General features: G+C 45.7%; 2 protein-coding genes across 15 annotated transcripts in view; one reads left to right on the forward strand and one right to left on the reverse strand.

Moving 5' to 3' along the window:
• The window catches only part of LRBA (LPS responsive beige-like anchor protein), a 710221-nt gene extending 703509 nt beyond the window's left edge, over positions 1–6712 (forward strand). For 3 of the 6 annotated variants that reach the window (XM_021100637.1, XM_021100640.1, XM_021100641.1), the window contains 2 exons: positions 1589–1740; positions 6248–6680. In XM_021100637.1, the coding sequence (XP_020956296.1) occupies positions 1589–1740; positions 6248–6338 (243 nt within the window). In that variant the 3' untranslated portion in view covers positions 6339–6680. Of the gene's footprint in view, positions 1–1588; positions 1741–6247 lie in introns of all 6 variants that reach the window. The other 3 variants (XM_021100638.1, XM_021100639.1, XM_021100636.1) reach the window with 2 other exon arrangements.
• Positions 6646–17293, reverse strand: part of DCLK2 (doublecortin like kinase 2) — a 174669-nt gene continuing 164021 nt past the window's right edge. For 4 of the 9 annotated variants that reach the window (XM_021100644.1, XM_021100642.1, XM_021100646.1 and 1 more), the window contains one exon: positions 12553–15176. In XM_021100644.1, coding sequence (XP_020956303.1) covers positions 14925–15176 — 252 coding nt within the window. In that variant the 3' untranslated portion in view covers positions 12553–14924. Of the gene's footprint in view, positions 9544–12552; positions 17249–17293 lie in introns of those variants that run through there. The other 5 variants (XM_021100647.1, XM_021100648.1, XM_021100649.1 and 2 more) reach the window with 3 other exon arrangements.

Consider the following 17293-nt stretch of genomic DNA (forward strand, 5'->3'; position numbering starts at 1 on the left):
AAGGATATTGGTTTTCATTGATATTGAAAAATCTTACTATTTGTACTTGGTTAATATTTAGAGAATACTTCTTACATGTAACCATCTCCCACCCATGGGTTTTTCTTTCTTAGATTTTTTTGTGTGTGTTCTTGAGAATAAGCTAAGTTTGAGACCTCAGAATGTGCATGTGAATTGAAATAGTCCTTACTTTATGATTTAATTTTTTTTTTTTTTTTTTTTTTTTGGTCAAAGGGTAAATGAAAGACTTAAGGCAACTACATGAAAACTCTGAGTGCAAAACAGTGCAAATATATTTTTCTGAAGGTAGATCTTTTCTTTCTCGCTATCCCGTACAGTCTGGACTCCCACATTCACTGTTGTCTGTGTGGACATCAGATTACAGGCATTGGCAGTAACTTCTAGAACACCCCGGGCCACGTGGCTAAAGAAAGGAAACGTGTATCTTAATACATTAGCCAGGAAAGGAGGCTTGGGCAAGAGGAGTGGAATGGGTAGTAAGACTGGCTCTCAGTAGGAGTAGGGAGGGACCTTTTACTGTATTTTTTGGCTGCATCCCCAACATGCAGAAGTTCCTGGGCCAGGGATGGAACCCGTGCTACAGCAGTGACAACACTGGATCCTTAACCCCACTGCCTGACAAGAGAACTCCAGGAGGACCCTTTTTATCAAGAATTGGCACACTGTCTCTGTACCAAGGCAAAGAGTAAATATTTCAGGTTTTGCAGGCTCTGCACTCTGTTGCAATTACTTGTGAAAGTTACCAGAAATGAATGCGTCATAGTGTTCCAATAACCCTTATTTATGGGCACTGAAATTTGGAATTCATATAATTTTCACGTCATGAAATAATATCATTCTTTTGATTTTTTTCAACCATGAAAAAAATGTAAGAAGTCATATGAAACCAGGCAGTGGCCTTCTGTTAGCCGCTTGGACAGGAGTGACGAGTAGATTACATGCCTGCCCTTCGTGCTGAGCACTGGCAGGAAACAGTCAGTCCTGGGGCAAAACGAAAATGCTTATTAGACTGGATTTCATCATCGTGGAAGTTGTGGTTCCCCACCAACTTGTCTTCCCAGCTGCTGGAAAAATCCAGCAGGCCTAGTGAAGGTGGCTCCAGCTGTAGGTGGTCTCCCTAGCCCCCGAGGCAGCAGTGTTTTAGCAGAATTTGAGGCCAGCTAGCACCGTCTGCCCAGCCTGGGTACAGAATGGGCTTGGCGTGTGCACAGTACAGGGGAAGATGCCAGGAAGCTCCCCATCTACAATGTGCTCCGTTTCCTTAGTTGTTTGTAGAAGTGGAAGAGTTTGCCACTTCATCCTTACAAAGCAAACATTTAAAAAAGCAAAACTTGAGCATAAACCAACAAAAACCTCAAGTATTGTCTAACTTGGCCCACTTGAGTTTAAAAAAAAAATGGCGGAAGTTTTCTCCGACTCGTGAGTCCCTGAAAACCCCTCAGGACACACGCCCACTCTCTCCCTTCTCCGCGTGCACGGTAGCTGGAGGCAGGGAGAATTAATCAAAATGGGATGGGGCCCGTCTCCCTGGAGTCACATGTCTGGTCAACGTCCTTGTATCCCACAGGCCATCCAGCTGAGCCGGGACGGGCAGTACCTGCTCACGGGAGGAGACAATGGCGTGGTCATGGTGTGGCAGGTGTCTGACCTCAAGCAGCTCTTTGCCTATCCAGGCTGTGACGCAGGAATCCGGGCCATGGCCCTGTCTCACGACCAGAGGTAACTCCAGCGTCGTAGTCCACTACCGGTGGCATTAAACACTGTGGAGGGAATTTATTTAAATGGTGGTCTGGGTAGTGAGTGTCACCTGTGCAATCCAGTGAATGTCAGGGGTTCCAAGATACTTTATAAAAAACATTTTCTTTATGATGACATTGCCAGTCTTGGACAAGGCTGAATTCTCTAGGAATAGACAGGATTTAGGTAACAAATGTTCCAATTTTATTGCTACAAAAAAGCTTTTTAAAAAATGTTTCTTAAAGTATCTTTTTTTCTTAAAATTTCATGTGAAATGCTTATATACCTATCCATGATTTCATTGAGAAATCTGGCTTACTTCCTAAAAAAACCTACATTTGGGGGAAATAATCTTTATCTGGCATCTTATTTCTTAATAATGATCTCTCCTTTTACTTCTTTATATTGTGATAACATATAATTTACCATTTAAACCATCTTTTTGGTGCAGTTTGGTGGCATTAAACGCATGCACATTGTTGTACAGCTATCACCAGTATCCATTTCCAGAATTTTTTCATCATTCCATCTCATGATGGCCTTTCATATACAAAAGCTTCTAATTTTGATGAAGTATAATTTTTTTTTTCTGTTGTTGCCTGTGCTTTTGGTGTCATATGCAGGAAATCATTGCAAAATCCAATGTCAGGAGGCTTTTCCTCTAACTCCTCTCTTAAGAGTTTTATAGTTTTAACTCTTATATTTAGTTTTTGATCCATTTTGAATATTTATATATGATACAGGTAGGGGTCGCACCTCATTCTTGTGCATGTGGATATCGGTTTTCCCGGCATAATTTGTTGAAAAGATTGTCTCTTTATGTGAGAGTTCATTTCTGGGCTCTCTCCTATTCTGTTGACCCGTTTGTCTCTAAGCCAGAACCACACTGTTTTGATTACTATAGTTTTATATAGTGAGTTTTGAAATCAGGAAGTCAGACATCCAATTTCGTTGTCTTTTTCAAGATTGTTTTGGCTGTGTGGGCTCCCTTGAGATTCTGTGTGAATTTTAAGATGGGTTTTTTGTTTGTTTGCTTTTCTGTTTTTGCAAAAACCATTGAGAGTTCGATAGGAATTAGTCTCAATCTATAAATTGCTTTGACTCATATTATTTTAAAAATATTAAGTCTTCCCACCTAGGAACATGGAATATATTTCCATTGACTTATGTCATCTTTAATTTCTTTTAACAACATCGTCTCATTTTCAATATACAAGTCTTTTGCCTCCTTCATTAAATTTATCCTTGAGCATTTTATTCTTTTTGTTGCAATGATGACTTCTTTTTCGTATTGTTCACTGCTTGAGAAGAGAAACATCTTATTTTTTATTTGTTGATTTTATATCCTTCAACTTTGCTAAATTATCAGCTCTAACAGGTTTGTGTGTATGTGTGATCTTTAGGATTTCCTACATAAAGATGATGTCATTTGTAAAAGAGATAATTTTACTTCTACTTTTCCTTTTCTTTGCCTAATTGCTCTGGCGAGGACTTTTCAAACTATACTGAAGAGAATTGGTGAAAATGGGTATCCTTGTCTTGTTCCCAGTTACAATGGAAAAGCTTTCAATATTCACCACTGAGTATGACATTAACTGGGAATATTTCATAAATGCTCTTTATTGTGTTGAGGTATTTTCCTTGTATTCTTAGTTAGAATGTTTTTAATCATGAAAGAATATTGAATTTTGTCAAATACCTTTCTCATGTGGATTTTTAATTCTGTGGATTACATTGATTGATTTTTGCACGTTAAACCATGCCTCCATTCCAAGAATAAATCCCACTTGGTCATGGTGTATAATCCCCTTAATATGCTATTGAATTTGGTTTGCTAGTATTTGTTGGAGACTTTTTTGTATCAGCATTCATAAGGGATATTGAGCTGTAATTTCTTACAGTGTCTGTTGGACTTTGGTGTCAGGGTGTGTCGGCCTTACTAAATAACTTAGGAAGTGTTCTCTTTAGCTTTTTAGAAGCATTCAAGTTGGTGTTAATCCTTCTTTAAGTGTTTGGTAGAATTCACCAGTGAAGTATCAGGTGTAGGGCCTTTTTTTTTTTTTTTTTCCAGATAGTTTTTTTTTCCTTTTGTCTATTTTTTTGTCTTTTTAGGGCCACACCCACGGCATATGGAGGTTCCCAGGCTAGGGGTCAAATCGGAGCTGCAACTGCTGGCCTACACCACAGCCACAGCAATGCCAGATCCTTAACCCACTGAGCAAGGCCAGAGGTCAAACCCTCAACCTCATGGTTCCCAGTCGGATTCGTTTCCACTGTGCCACATCGGGAACTCCTAGAGAGATTTTTGATTACTGATTCAGTCTCATTACCAGTCCTGAGTCTATTCAGATTTTCTGTATCTATATCATTAAATGTTGGAATAATGTATGTCTAACAATTTTTCTGTTTCAAATGGTTATCCAATTTGTTGGCATACAGATGTTTCTAGTATTCTCTTATAATCCTCTTTTTTATTTCTATAAAATTGGTGGTAGTGTCTCCAATTTATTTTAGTAATTTGAATCTTTTTCCCTAGTCTAAAATTTTGTCAATTTTGACCTTTTCAAAGAACCAACTTTTGAGTTTTTCTCTACTCTTTTCCTATCCTCTATTTCCATTCTAATCTTTATTATTTTATTCCTTCTGTTAGTTTTGGGTTTAGTTTGCACCTTTTTTTATAGTTCTTTAAAGTGTAGAATTAGGTTACTGATTGAGAACTTAAAAAAAAAAATACATTGGTTTACAGCTATCAATTTCCCTCTTGCCCTGGTTTTGCTGCATTCTGTAAGTTTTGGCTTGTTTTGTTTTCATTTGTCTTGGTATTTTATAATTTCCCTTGAGATTATGGCTTTGCCCCATTGGTTAATTTCCATAAACCTATGAATTTTCCTGTTTTCCTTTAGTTATTGATGTTTAATTCTGTTGTGATTAGAAAAAAAATACTTTGTATGATTTCAGTCTTTTAAAATGTGTTAAGACTTGTTCTGGGCCTAACATATGGTTTATCTTGAAGAATGTTCCATGTGTATTTGAGAAAACTGGGCATTCTGCTGTTACTGGTTGAGTGTTCATGTCTCAGGTCCAACTGGTTTTTAGCATTGTTCAGATCCTTTGTTTCCTTATCTTCTTTCTGGCTGTTCTACCCATTTTTGAAAGTAGACTATTGAATTCTCCAGTTATTATTGTAGAACTTCACTTTTCAATTCTGTCAGCTTTGGCTCCATAGAGCTTGGGGGTGCTGATGTTTGTTCATGTACGTTTGTAATTTTTGTATCTTCTTGATAAATTGATACTTGGCTCTCTATATAGTGTCCTTCTTTGTCTCTTGTATCATATTTTGACCTAAAACCTATTTTGTCTGATATTAGCATAGCCACCCCAGCTCTTTTTTCATTATTATTTGTGTGGAATATCTTTTTCTACCCTTTCATATTCAACCTGTTTGTCTTTAGATCAAAATATGTCTCTGGTAGATAGACAGCATATAGTTTGAACGTGTTTATTTTGCCATTCTCTCTGCCTTTTGATTGGGGAGTTTAATCCCTTTCCACATAAGGTAATTTGACACTGACTTTGGCCATTTTACCATGTGCTTTCTACAGGTCTCAGTGCTTTTTTGTCCCTCATTTCCTCATTATCGCCTTCGTGTGTGTGTGTGTGTGTGTGTGTGTGTGTGTGTGTGTGTGTGTGTGTGTGTGTGTGTTTGTCGTAACACATTTGAGTTCCTGATTTTGATGTGATGTACTGCCAGGGATGTGAACTGTGACATCTAAGGACTGTCCTAACAAAATCATACAGAGAAAGGTGTAAGACATAATAGGCTTCTGCCTCCAGGAGAGGCCCCTCTCAAGTGCCTGTCCTGCTGCTCCATCCCTTTCCTCCACCACCTGCTCAGGGTTGGGGGCGGGGGTGCAGGCACAACAGCAGCTCCTGCCCCTGGTGATGTCAGTGCATCGCTGTGGTATGAGGACAAGGCCCCTAGTCTCAGCATGATGGACACAGAATATTCTTCTGCAGAGCCCAGCCTGAGTTACAGTCAACACTCTGAGTCCTTATTCATTCGGTGCATGTCAGAGATACCTGTCACTTGATGTGTGCTCCTTCCTCCACCAACAATTACTTTGAGACTACAATCCTTTATTTTGATTCTGACACCTGATATAAAAGCAGGGCTCACCAGCCCAGCCTTGCCCCTCCCCTTTAGATACTATCTAGTTGTTTCAGGTTTTTGTGATTCATCCTGCACATGCTGGCTATGTTGGCACTGTAAAGGCAAACTGTGAACCGGCTCCTTGGAGAGTGTCAGAGGTGGGCTCTGAGCCTACTCAGGACTGCATCTTAGTCATTAAAAAAAAAAAAAATCCACTGTACGTTTGGCTGCCATCCTGTGTACCTTGTGGATGTGGGGAGAACAGTTCTTTCTTCAAAAACACATCCCTAGGAAATGAGCAGGTTTGTAAACCCCTCCTCCTCTCTGTGCTTCTCCCAGGTGCATCATTTCCGGCATGGCTTCAGGAAGCATTGTTCTGTTCTACAACGACTTTAACCGGTGGCACCACGAGTACCAAACCCGCTACTGATGGCGACAGCCCCGCGTGGGCCTTGCCCCCGAGCCCAGGCAGGGGAGGTACCCTGAGCATCTTTTTCTTAGAAATAGCTATCACAGTTGAATGTAACTTAAATTTGCTCTAAGAAGCAAAATATTTTTTAAAGTTAATTGCTATTTTTGTAGACTTTGCTTGACTTTTTTCGGGGGAATAGCAAAGCACAAAACTGGCTGCTGGGTTCTGTAGTTTAAAAAAAAAATCTATATTTTTAGTCATAATGAGAAGTCTATTTTCACCAATTATGGAAAATTCAGTGGAGCAAGTAAACCCACTTCTTCTAGTTATATTACAAAAAAAAAAAAAAAAAAAAAAAAATCAACAAAAAAAGCCCACTTCCCATTTATCTGTAATTTTGAGAAATGTGTGATTTTAGCAGTAAAAAAATGGCTTATAGTGCTGGGATGAGGGGATTTTATGCTGTACTTTGGGTTCTGTATTCTTCCAAACAGTTGTGCTTCTTCAGCACTGAAATTTCTGAGATTTAAATGGTAATGTTTAAATTATGGTAAATGTAATTTAAAACATCTCAGTGAATTATTTCTATCAATGTTATTCTTCGAGCATGTTTTAGACCTAGAAAATTATGGTTTGGGGGGAGGCTATTATATTTTATTGTGTGGTTAACATAAAGGATCTAATGTTATAGCAAGTGTGAAATATTTACGATGTTTTCCTGATCTATCCTCTTCTTGGCACACCAAAATGAAATGATGGACATGCTCTTGGGCTCACAGCCTTTCTTTTTCTTTTAAAGAAAATGCAAGTACCAAAGCTCGCCCCGAGGCTGAGCCATTGTTGGGGCGCCCCTCCCCTACCCCTGGTCTGAGAACAGAGGCTACTGGGTGCTGTGTGAAGCACACTTGTTTTACTTTCTATTTGTTACTGAACAATCTTTCCCTCCCTTTGGATTAGCAATTTGTACCAAGAAAATGTTATTTTGGTGTTGTATAATTCACTACTTTTCTAGTAGATTGCTGTGTGGAATTCTGTGAAAAATATTTGAGAAAAGGTCTGTGTTGCATAAATAAATTCTTTGTAAGTTGTGAACTCTTGAGTGGAAACTGACATTCCATCTGTTTCTCTTAGAACTTACCTAAAGTGGCTTGCCCCCTTTTTTCTACACCTTCGGCTCTTCTCTAAAAGCAAATATTTGGACTGGAACAACATGGTTTTGACAGAAAAATAAAACGGTATTTGTAATTGACTTGCTGGAAATACATCTTTTTCACTCCTAATTTTGAAGCAAATGATAAAATGATTATTTGCAAAGAAAATGTCAAACCCTGGAGTTCCCATCCTGGCACAGCGGAAACAAATCCAACTAGGAACTATAAGGCCTTGCTCAGTGGGTTAAGGATCCGGCGTTGCCGTGAGCTATGGTGTAGGTCCCAGACATGGCTCGGATCTGGCATTGCTGTGCCTGTGGTGCAGGCCAGCAGCTGTAGCTCTGATTGGACCCCTAGCCTGGGAACCTCCATATGCTGCAGGTGCGGTGCTAGAAGAGCAAAAAAAAAAAGAAAGAAAGAAAGAAAATGTCAAACCCTAGTTCACTCATAGTTCCTGAATAATAACCAATAGGAAAGCATTCTCTTGAATGAAAACAGGAGAAGGGGCTTCTCTCTGGCCAGAGAGTTCCGTCTTACTACAGAAATGGGAACACTAGACCTTTATCTAACAAATAACCCAACAAGGAACTTTACACACTGTTCCTCTAAGATCCACCATTATCTTATAAACCATTAACAAAACAATAGATGGTAAAATGTGGTCTCTGAGGGAAAGTACATCTTAGAGACGTACTGAGGGACAGGTATACACGGTCATCCTCACTGGTACCAACCTGTGATAGGCTTTGGGAACTCAGGGAAAGTGGCAGAAGAAAATTAGGGCTATCTACGTCACAGGCCAGGCATATGATACCTCAGTTACCCATTTTAACAAGTCTAACGAAAGCAAAGTTAAGGAAGCAGCTTCCTCTTGGAGCCTAACACGAGAATCAGTGCCTCCCCTGCCTTTATGGTTTTAAAACACAACTACGGAAAATGTGCAGGAACACAGCAACACTTCAGAGCTGCATCAACGCAGCTCCAGTCGGCCCTCCGCATCGGCGGACATAGAACCTGCAGCCACCGAGGGCTGACTGTATGTACTCATAAAACAAATACAGCTGACGACTTAACACAGGGCTTCTGAGTGCTGGAATCTGTTAGCACAGTATGTGTCAGAATTCACTCAAGCTTAATTTATCTAATTTCACTCCTTTTTTTAAAATGACTTCCAATAAATGTAGACCAATTAGGGAAGAAGCTCCAACTGGGGTGGTCCGAGATGACACTATGATGATGGGAACGGTGGCAACACAGCCAGCAATTGGAAGTGGCTGAGTGCCGTGTGGGTGTGCCATCACCGCTTCAAGAAAGTAAGAGTTTCCTCAGCCACGGTGCTGATGCTGACGGAAGCACCACCACTCAAGTGCTTGCGTGGAATGCTGCCGGAGGAAGACCACTGGGTCTCCAGGAGAAGGAATGAGAGCTTGGAGCAGAGAGAACATGGAACCCTGACAGAACCCTCAGTGGGACCTGGGGGACCATACGCTCAGGAGAACTGTGTCCCTGCAGTGCACTGGACAGCCACAAATAAACATCCCAGTAAATCAGTCCAGAAAAGAGGAAGGGCTCTGCCTTGAAGGAACAGCACACCTCAGTTCCACCTGTCAGCAGGGGGACGGTACCCTGCAGGGCGCCAGGGAAGCTGTGTGTAGGCAGCTTAGGACCCAGGGGCCCCTTCCATGCAGCTCCTGGAGTGGAGCAGAGCCCAGGGCTGGGCCACACACCCGGGGCCACGTGTCCTCCCACCTTTGCTGTCAGAGGGGCAGCGAGATGGCAGAGGTCACAGGGGTCAAGTTTACAGCTGGCCTGGGAATCTGGATGCAGCCAGATGGCATCCATTTTCCCCCCTTTTCTACAAGTATAATTTAAACCACAAGCAACAGTTTAGGTCTACCAAGACGTGACTGTGAGGGAGATTTTCACTCGGTATCGTTGATACAGTTCTACCAGATGTGAGGTCCAGAGCTCCCGGCCATGCGCATCGCAGACCTGGTGTGTCCTTCTTCCTGGGCCAGTCCCGCCCCCTCCGTCGCTGTTGGAGAGCACAGTAGCCCGACGACACATTCCTTCTACAACAAGAAGCAGAAGTGACTATAAACAGTTGGAAGGATCCCACACTGAGCCTGACGGAGAAGCTTTGCCAGGTTCTGGTGTGTGTTGGGTGATGAGAGCAGCCAGCCTCACAGCATCAAGTGACAGCACATTGGGCCAAAGCGTGTTCACACACACAGAGGAGGAGCACGTGAATCTCAAAGTCGGCTTGAGCCACACGTATCAGCAGATGTGCCAGGGCCTTGACTTGGCTATTTCTGCCCCAGCACAGGGGGAGGAAAGAATTTTCTACTTCAACTAGGAGCGCAGCCTGCCTTGCTGCCTTTTTTATAGCATAAAGTATAATGATGTTAATCCTATAGGCATCACAGGTTATCACTGCAGGGAAAGCAAGAAAGCAGGGAAGGAAAAGACCATACAGGGCAAATCAAAAAAATAAAATTTAAGGAGCTCCCTGGTGGCTAGTGGTTGAAGATTTGGCATTGTCACTGCTGTGGTTTGATCCCTGGCCTAGGAACTTCTGCGTGCCATCCTTGGGCATGGCCAAAAATTAAAATTTAATTTAAAAAAACATCTTTAAAATTCTCTCTCTTCTATTTCCTCTCAGACAAGTGGGTCTTTCTTTTCTTTCTTTTCAATAGATCTGAAAAGCTAAGTCCATGATGCATTTTCTGGGCTCCCCAGGTCACTTGATGCCCATATAAAAGCCCAAGGCTACAATGAATGGCACTGACACTCACTCCCTGCCCTGCTGCTCAAAGCACACATTCTTCTCTCTAGGGAAACGGTGGTCTGGCCTCAGGCAAGCCACTGAGATGCCGGGCTCTCTGGCAAGGGAGGCAGGTGACCTACAAATGTTCCTCTGAATCCTGAGACCTCAGCAGTCATGTGCCAGAAACATGCAGTGAATTATTTTCCTGCCTCAAGTTCAGAGATATTTTTCCTTGCCAAAACCAAGACTGTGGGGGAGCTGGGCAGACACAGCTGGCTGAGCTGGGGCCTTGGATCATCTGAGAGCCAGCCCGCAGACTCACCTGAGTGTCCACACTGGCTGGCACCCAACCTCAGGACTCAGCAAGCACACCTCCCCACCCCCACCCTGCAACCCTCCTGACCTCAGAGGCCAGGGCTGCCAGCACTGCCCCAAGTGAAAGAGGTTTCTGTCTGGGAGAGGACACAGCAGGAACACGTGACTATCTTTGTACCAAACACACTTTTTCTTCCCCTCAGCCACTGAATGATCTCACAGCAAACTGTCCTTGATGGATTTTATCATAAAATAGCCCCTTAAAATCCACCGGCCAAGGAGTTGCCGCTGTGGTGCAGTGGGTTAGGAATATGACTGCAGTGGCTCAGGCCTCTGTGGCAGCACAAGTTCCATCCCCAGCCCACATAGTGAGCTAAAGGATCCAGCGTTGTCACAGCTGCGGCTCTGATTCAGTCCTTGACCCGGGACATTCCATATGTCATGGGTGTGGCCATAAAGAGAAAAAAAAAAAAATTCACTGTCTTAAGACTAACCAAAGTTGCTACACATCAGCCTTCTGGAGAAACTGTCCTCCTTCCTCTGGCAGAACCCACACGCCCCTGGCCTGATAGCTTCTTGGCCACCCCAGTTTTCTACCACTTTGTAAGGCGTCTCCCCAGCCCCATCCCACCTCCACCTTAAGACACAGACATTCCCTCTAAAGCATCTTGGACCACCTGGAGGGGAGACCAGCTCTCAGGACCTCTGTCCTGGGGGTGGGAGAGGCACACACCAGCTCTGGCAGCTCCCAAGTTCCTCATTTGTCTAGCTGGGATACGAGCCTCTCTCAGTGCTGCTGTGTGGCTCAAACAAGACAGGCTGAAATACTGTGTACACTGTAAACTTTTGTTACCATTGAGCACCTGGGCATTCCAAAAACTAGACAATCCCTCCTTTAGAAAGCAGCTAATTCTCTCACCGCGCACTGCTCTGAGACGCTGTCTCTGCGCTCATACCTGACCCTCTGCACCACCTACCCACGGCCCTCGGCCTCCACCCAGAGCAACCGAAAGATGGCTGTACCCCTGCTGTGGCGCTTCATGTAGCCACACATCAAGCCAAGGTGCCTCTGGTTTCTTCCACAGTCCTTGGCTGGCAGGGCTTTAAACGCCTCGCCACTCTGGCTGCTGTCTTCCAGCTGATGGCTGCTTTATCTGCACCACACCCCCTGAGGCCCCAGCGCAGAACCACACGTGGTGGGAAGTTATGCTAACATTTAAGCAGTTCTGCTGGTGCGTAATGAAACAGTACTCCCTGAACTTCTCCCCTCTCAGATCTTCCCCATGAAGCCGTGAACACCAAGGCCATGGCCACCGCAATGTAAGAGAATCATGGGACCTCATGCTGTGATCTCACATTTCAGGTTTGGATCAGTGCTCTAACCTCCCAGATTTCAAATCAGTCCTGCCCATTGAAAACAACAGACAAGCACTCTTTCTACATTGTCATCCACACGCTACGCAAAAACAAAACAAGAGCAAGAGAGGAGAGGACAAGCCCCCCCCCCTTTTGTCTTTTTAGTCTTTTTAAGGGACCGCAGCCAGGACATATATGCAAGTTCCCAGGCTAGGGGGCTAAAGGAGCTGTACCACAGTCTATACCACAGCCACAGCTACGCCAGATCCAAGCCTTGTCTTCGACCTCCACAGCTCACAGCAACGCCAGATCCTTAACCCACTGAATGAGGCCAGGGATCGAACCTGCATCCTCATGGTTACTAGTCAGGTTTGTTACTGCTGAGCTATAACGGGAACTCTAAGCCTTTCTTTTTGGAGCTGGACTGTCTACTATGGGAGGCAAAGTCAGTGGCTATTAAACACTTAAAACATTCCTGGTCCAACCTGAGAAAAGTTATACATGTCAAGGCAGCAGATTTCAAAGACTTAGTATAAAGAATGTAAAATATCCCAATGATTGTTTTAAAATTAATTACAGGTTGAAATAATACTTTGGGTATATTTAGATCCATTGAGTTAAATAAAATGTACTATAAAATTAGTTTTACTTCTTCCTTTTCACCTTTTTTAATGTGGTACCAGAAAATGTTAAATGACGGCGCTTACACTGTATTCCCATGGGACAGCAAACAGCCCTGGAAGTCCTGCTCTGAGACAGCATCACCAACCAGCACTCCTGCTTTCAATATGGTTTGTCCGTTCTGTCCTATCTCATTTGCGGTTCGCAATCTTATTCATGAAAATATTCTGGGGAATTTTACCAAATGCTTCCAATCCATATATTTCCATGTCACAACTTCTTTGAAGAAAGAGAAAGGTAGGCACACACCCACTCTTGGCTGAGCCCGGCAGGTGCCCTGATGGCTTCGGCATATCACTGCCTCCCTTGCTTTATCCTATTTGAAGGTCAGCTCTTTAGACATGGATCCAAACCTAAAGCATGTTCCGCTCTCACCGTGCAGGAGCAGAGGAACCCAGTATTCATGGACCTGTATTTAATTTGGATTCTGAGGCCAGAATCAGAGTCCAAGAAATGTTTGCTAAATGCGTGGGTGAATGAACAGTTTGCTTGTGGTGTCGGAGCCTTTACTTAGGCTCTTCATCTGGATGAGCACACACATCCCAGGTGCCCTGGATGGCAGGTCGCCTCCGAAAGAGCCCAGGTTTGCAATCTGTGGAATCTGACACCACTTCCTGGCTCTGTCTCCTGCCAGCTCTCTGACCTGGGTTATGTCACCTGACTTTGGGCTTGCTCCTTCACACCGCTTACTGCTCAAGGTGTTTGTGGGATTAAGATCCTTGCTTTTCTTTAACTGCCAGGCCATGCTGCCACACCCAGTTCAGGCTACTCCGGTCTCTGGGCCATCCAAGGGTGGCACAGAGCATGCCAGCACGTGCTGGACAGTGACTGGCCACTTATTTTCTGAAGTCTTTACCAGATGTCTTTGATCCTTGCAGTTCAAGGGATAGAGTTGGGTTTCAGTCTCTGATCAGTGCTAGAGGCCTCGTTCCATCATTCTTCTACTTTCATTTTTCTCCTCTTCCTTTTATGTTAGTTCTTCACGTCCATTAACAAAAATTTTTCTATTGGAAGCTATGAAAAAGCTTGCTTCTTAACCAGTGAGGACAGTGACGAGCAGAATGTTCTGGACCTGCCCAGCACCACCTCCTCTTGAAGCCTGGAAGCCCATCGGATTCCTGTACCCGCCTCTACACTGGCTCATGGGCAGCACCAGCCCAGAGAGAAATCATCGCGCAGCAGTTTGAACGAAGAGCTCCAGAGCTGAAAGAGATGGCTCAAGGCATTGTCAGCCTTGAGACGGTGGGGACAGAAGCAATTCCAGGCTGAGCCAGAGCCGAGGCAAGCAGACTTTTTGAGGGAACAGAAACCAAGAGCCAAAATACACTGAAGACGGCGCAATCTCTGAGCAAGACAGAGACAGTCCAGAGCAGGTGCCCCAACTCCCCATTTTCAGTAAACCCTGACCTTCCTGTCACTGGTTCCATTAGAGTCCTCTGTTGTGCTATAATCATCTTTATTGATTTTTGAGCTTTTGTTGTGTGAGTTTCTGCACCTGTTACCAACTACATTTCCACCAGAACACACCTCCGTGTGTCCTTCCCAAGCGTCTCTCTCCCTCGTCGTGCCCCCAGACCTCACACAAGCAGACACTGGCACCTTCCTGAACCTCCTGGCCAAGGAGGTGTTGCTTTGACCACACATCCTCTGTAAAACAACCACGCAGGAACCTCTGCTCACCCTGATGACTTTTTCTCAAGAAGGAAGAGTTTATTATAGGTTGGATACACTTGTAAGGGTGCAAAAGTCTAACAATGACAATGAACTACAGACCCACCTGTTTTAGAAGATGAGCAGGTAAAACAAATACACTGATTATGTACAATCGTCATTAAAAAGAGCAGGGTGGTGGAAAAGAGGAAAAACTGCCAGCAGCCTTCCAGAAGGTTAATAACAGAGGATGCAGGCACCTTCCCACGCAGCCTGACTGTGTCCAGGCTCCCTCGGTGTTTCTGTCACTGTAGGTGAGAAGCAGGTGGAGGAAGAGGCTCTGATGGCTCCTGGGGCTGCCGGTTGGTCCTGCTCCGCCTGCAGCGGGACCTGGAGAAGGAAGCGCGCGGCTGGTCCCTGCACAAGGACGTAGTAGGCACTATCATCCTGGGAGAGCTCCGGAGCCGAGGGCCCGGTCCTGCGGCCAGAAGCCTGCCCACCAGAGGGACACGCGCTGTTCCAAGCTGTCTGTAGGAAAAAGGGAGCCCTCCGAGTTGCTTAAATAAGGGAGAGGTCGGGGTTCATCCAAAGTGTTTCTATAAAAATGCACTCGATGCCGGATAAAAGTTGCAACATCCTCCTGGTGACGCTGTCAAATGTCCACCGAACTGAAAAGACGGGTTTTTAAAAGAAGCCACTCCGAGGACCGGTCCCCAAGCTGCCTGCGCGCACAGGCCCCTCCAGACCCGGGCCAGATGTCGGTGAATCAGTCGCGGTGGCGGCGCCAGGTCCCCGGCCGCTCGCCGCCGAGGCGGCGGCGGGAGAGCAGGGGCGCGGGGGCGACTCCCGGGACGCGGGGGGCTCCTGCCCGGGCCGGCTGCCCTCGGCGCCGAGCTTGCTGCCGAAGATCTGGCCCTCCTTATCTAGAGCCGTGTTCTGAGGACAGAGCAGCGAGACAGGGGACAGGACGTTAGCCCACTGGCCGGAGCCGCCAGCGCGAGCAGGGCGAGAGCATGCAGGCGAGAGCGGGAGAGGAGAAATAACGCCCAGCGCCCCCGCAGAAGTCCCGGGCCAGCCCTCCACCCCCAGCCCCAGGCACGGCCTCTGCTCCTACTGCCCTGGACGCCGGGACCGCGACCGTCCCCGCTCCACACAGCTTCCCACCGCTTCTCTCAGGCCCTGGAACCCAGGAGAGTCCTGGACAAAAAGCAAACCTCACGAGAGTGCGAGGCCTTAACTAACTTTTCCGTACAAGGTCCCCCACCAGGGATTGGAAGTAACCCCTTCCGCTAACCCCTGAGGCTCCATAATCTTTGAAAGCCTCGGAATCCATGAGGCAGCATTAGTCTTCCAGCCTCCACCACGGCCCCTGCTCTCCTCCCGCGCAGGTTTCTCCTGTGCTGTGGGAGCACAGGAGCCGCCCTGCTTTCTGACCCTAGCCTGGCAGGTGGGCCTGGGCTTTGTCTTCCTTTTCGGGCTGGCTTTCAGGTAGGATGCTCACTACCCTCTCACTGGGTTTTCTAAATGTGGGGAGCTTTCAGTTCTTGGGCACCTTTAGCTAAAAGGCACATGGGCCAGAAGTAATTTTGTAACCTACCCACTTTGAGGGGAAAAGGCACCACCAATTTTTTCTGTACTCTGACTGAAAAAAAAAAAAAAAAAAAAGTCTGGAGAAAATGTGAACAACAGTGGGGCTTCCTTGGATGTGTGCCGCTGCCTTCAGGGCACTCGATGTCAACAATATCCTCTACAGGCCCTTCCTGCCTCAAGCTGAGCCCTTGGTCATTGCCAAGGACAAGTTTAATTACATGGAAGAGAGGTAACTGTGGAAAAGCCAAATGGGAAACTCAGCATCACTCTTTAACAGGCTTCCGAGCTCCAAGTATGAGCAGAGGCCAGGCTGGCTCTCAGTGAAAACACTGAAAACGGAGTGATGAGGTATTCACATTTTTCTACCATAAAATGTCCCCCGGGTGGAAGAAACCAACAGCCCCGCAATTATTTCTCCTCTTCCCTTCCCGTCAAGGACAAGTGTGTGCAGCGGAAAGAAGCATGGCCGTGCAGTTAGTACGTACCCTCGCCGTGGACCTAGTCAGAGGGAAGCAATGCAGGCGGCGGGAGAGGCAAGAGGAGGGAGGAGAGAAGCGGGGACAGAAACCAGACTTACTTTCAACAGAAGCAACACGACCAAGACAGTTTTGTCTACCTTAAACTAAGCCCCAGTCCTTCCCCACTTCCCCTTGAAAGAAGCAGCAAACCCCATGTGGGGAAGCACTCCTTTTGAATCCATCCTTTCTCCAGGTGGCTACCAGGCTACAAAATGCAACAAAAAGGGGTTTCTCCTAAGGCCTTTTCCCGCCAAGAGAGGCCTCGTCCAGTTCCCAGCTGCAGCGAGGCCACTGGGCTTGGCAAGGAACCCCTGCAGATGCCCTGTCCTCCCCGAAGCATCGAAGAAAAGGCCAGTGCAACCACAGGCCTGTCTTAACCCAAATCCTACCCGATACTCTTCTGTTGTCCCAAAGCCTCGCTGACTCTACACTGTCTTATTGATGCAGGTGCATCTTTGGCAGTGTATCTGGGGAAAGAACAAAAGCTTTCCCAAAGCTTCCCATCCATATGCCATCATTCCCCACAAGCTGCTTTGTCACCTAAAGGGCAAATCGCCTCTAGCAGGAGAACTCCTGGAGTCCTCCTGGGCGCTCGCCAGCTTCTGGTCTGGGAAGGCAGGCAATGTGGCAAGCTGAGAAGTTTTAGGTCAAGTTTCCAAGAGTGTGCTTGGCTGAAACGGGCGTCAGTAGGTGCAGGAGACCTGCCCCCGCAGGAAGCTGAGAGCTGGAGGCCGGTGTCAAAGTCTAAGAGAGGCATGCAGATTTAAAAGGGGCTGAGAATTAGAGACTGCTCCAGTCAAGCACAGCTTGTTGAATACCAGAATTCTGCTTCGGGATCCCCAGAGTCTCAACGGGGCCCAGAGTGAAACTCTGAAGTGTCTCTCAAACTGTCAAATCAAACTGTCAAACAAAATGCAGACAAGAGCATCAACTTTACTTTCTTGC

Source organism: Sus scrofa, chromosome 8 (genome assembly GCF_000003025.6).
Source record: "Sus scrofa isolate TJ Tabasco breed Duroc chromosome 8, Sscrofa11.1, whole genome shotgun sequence".
Classification (NCBI taxonomy): Eukaryota; Metazoa; Chordata; class Mammalia; order Artiodactyla; family Suidae; genus Sus; species Sus scrofa.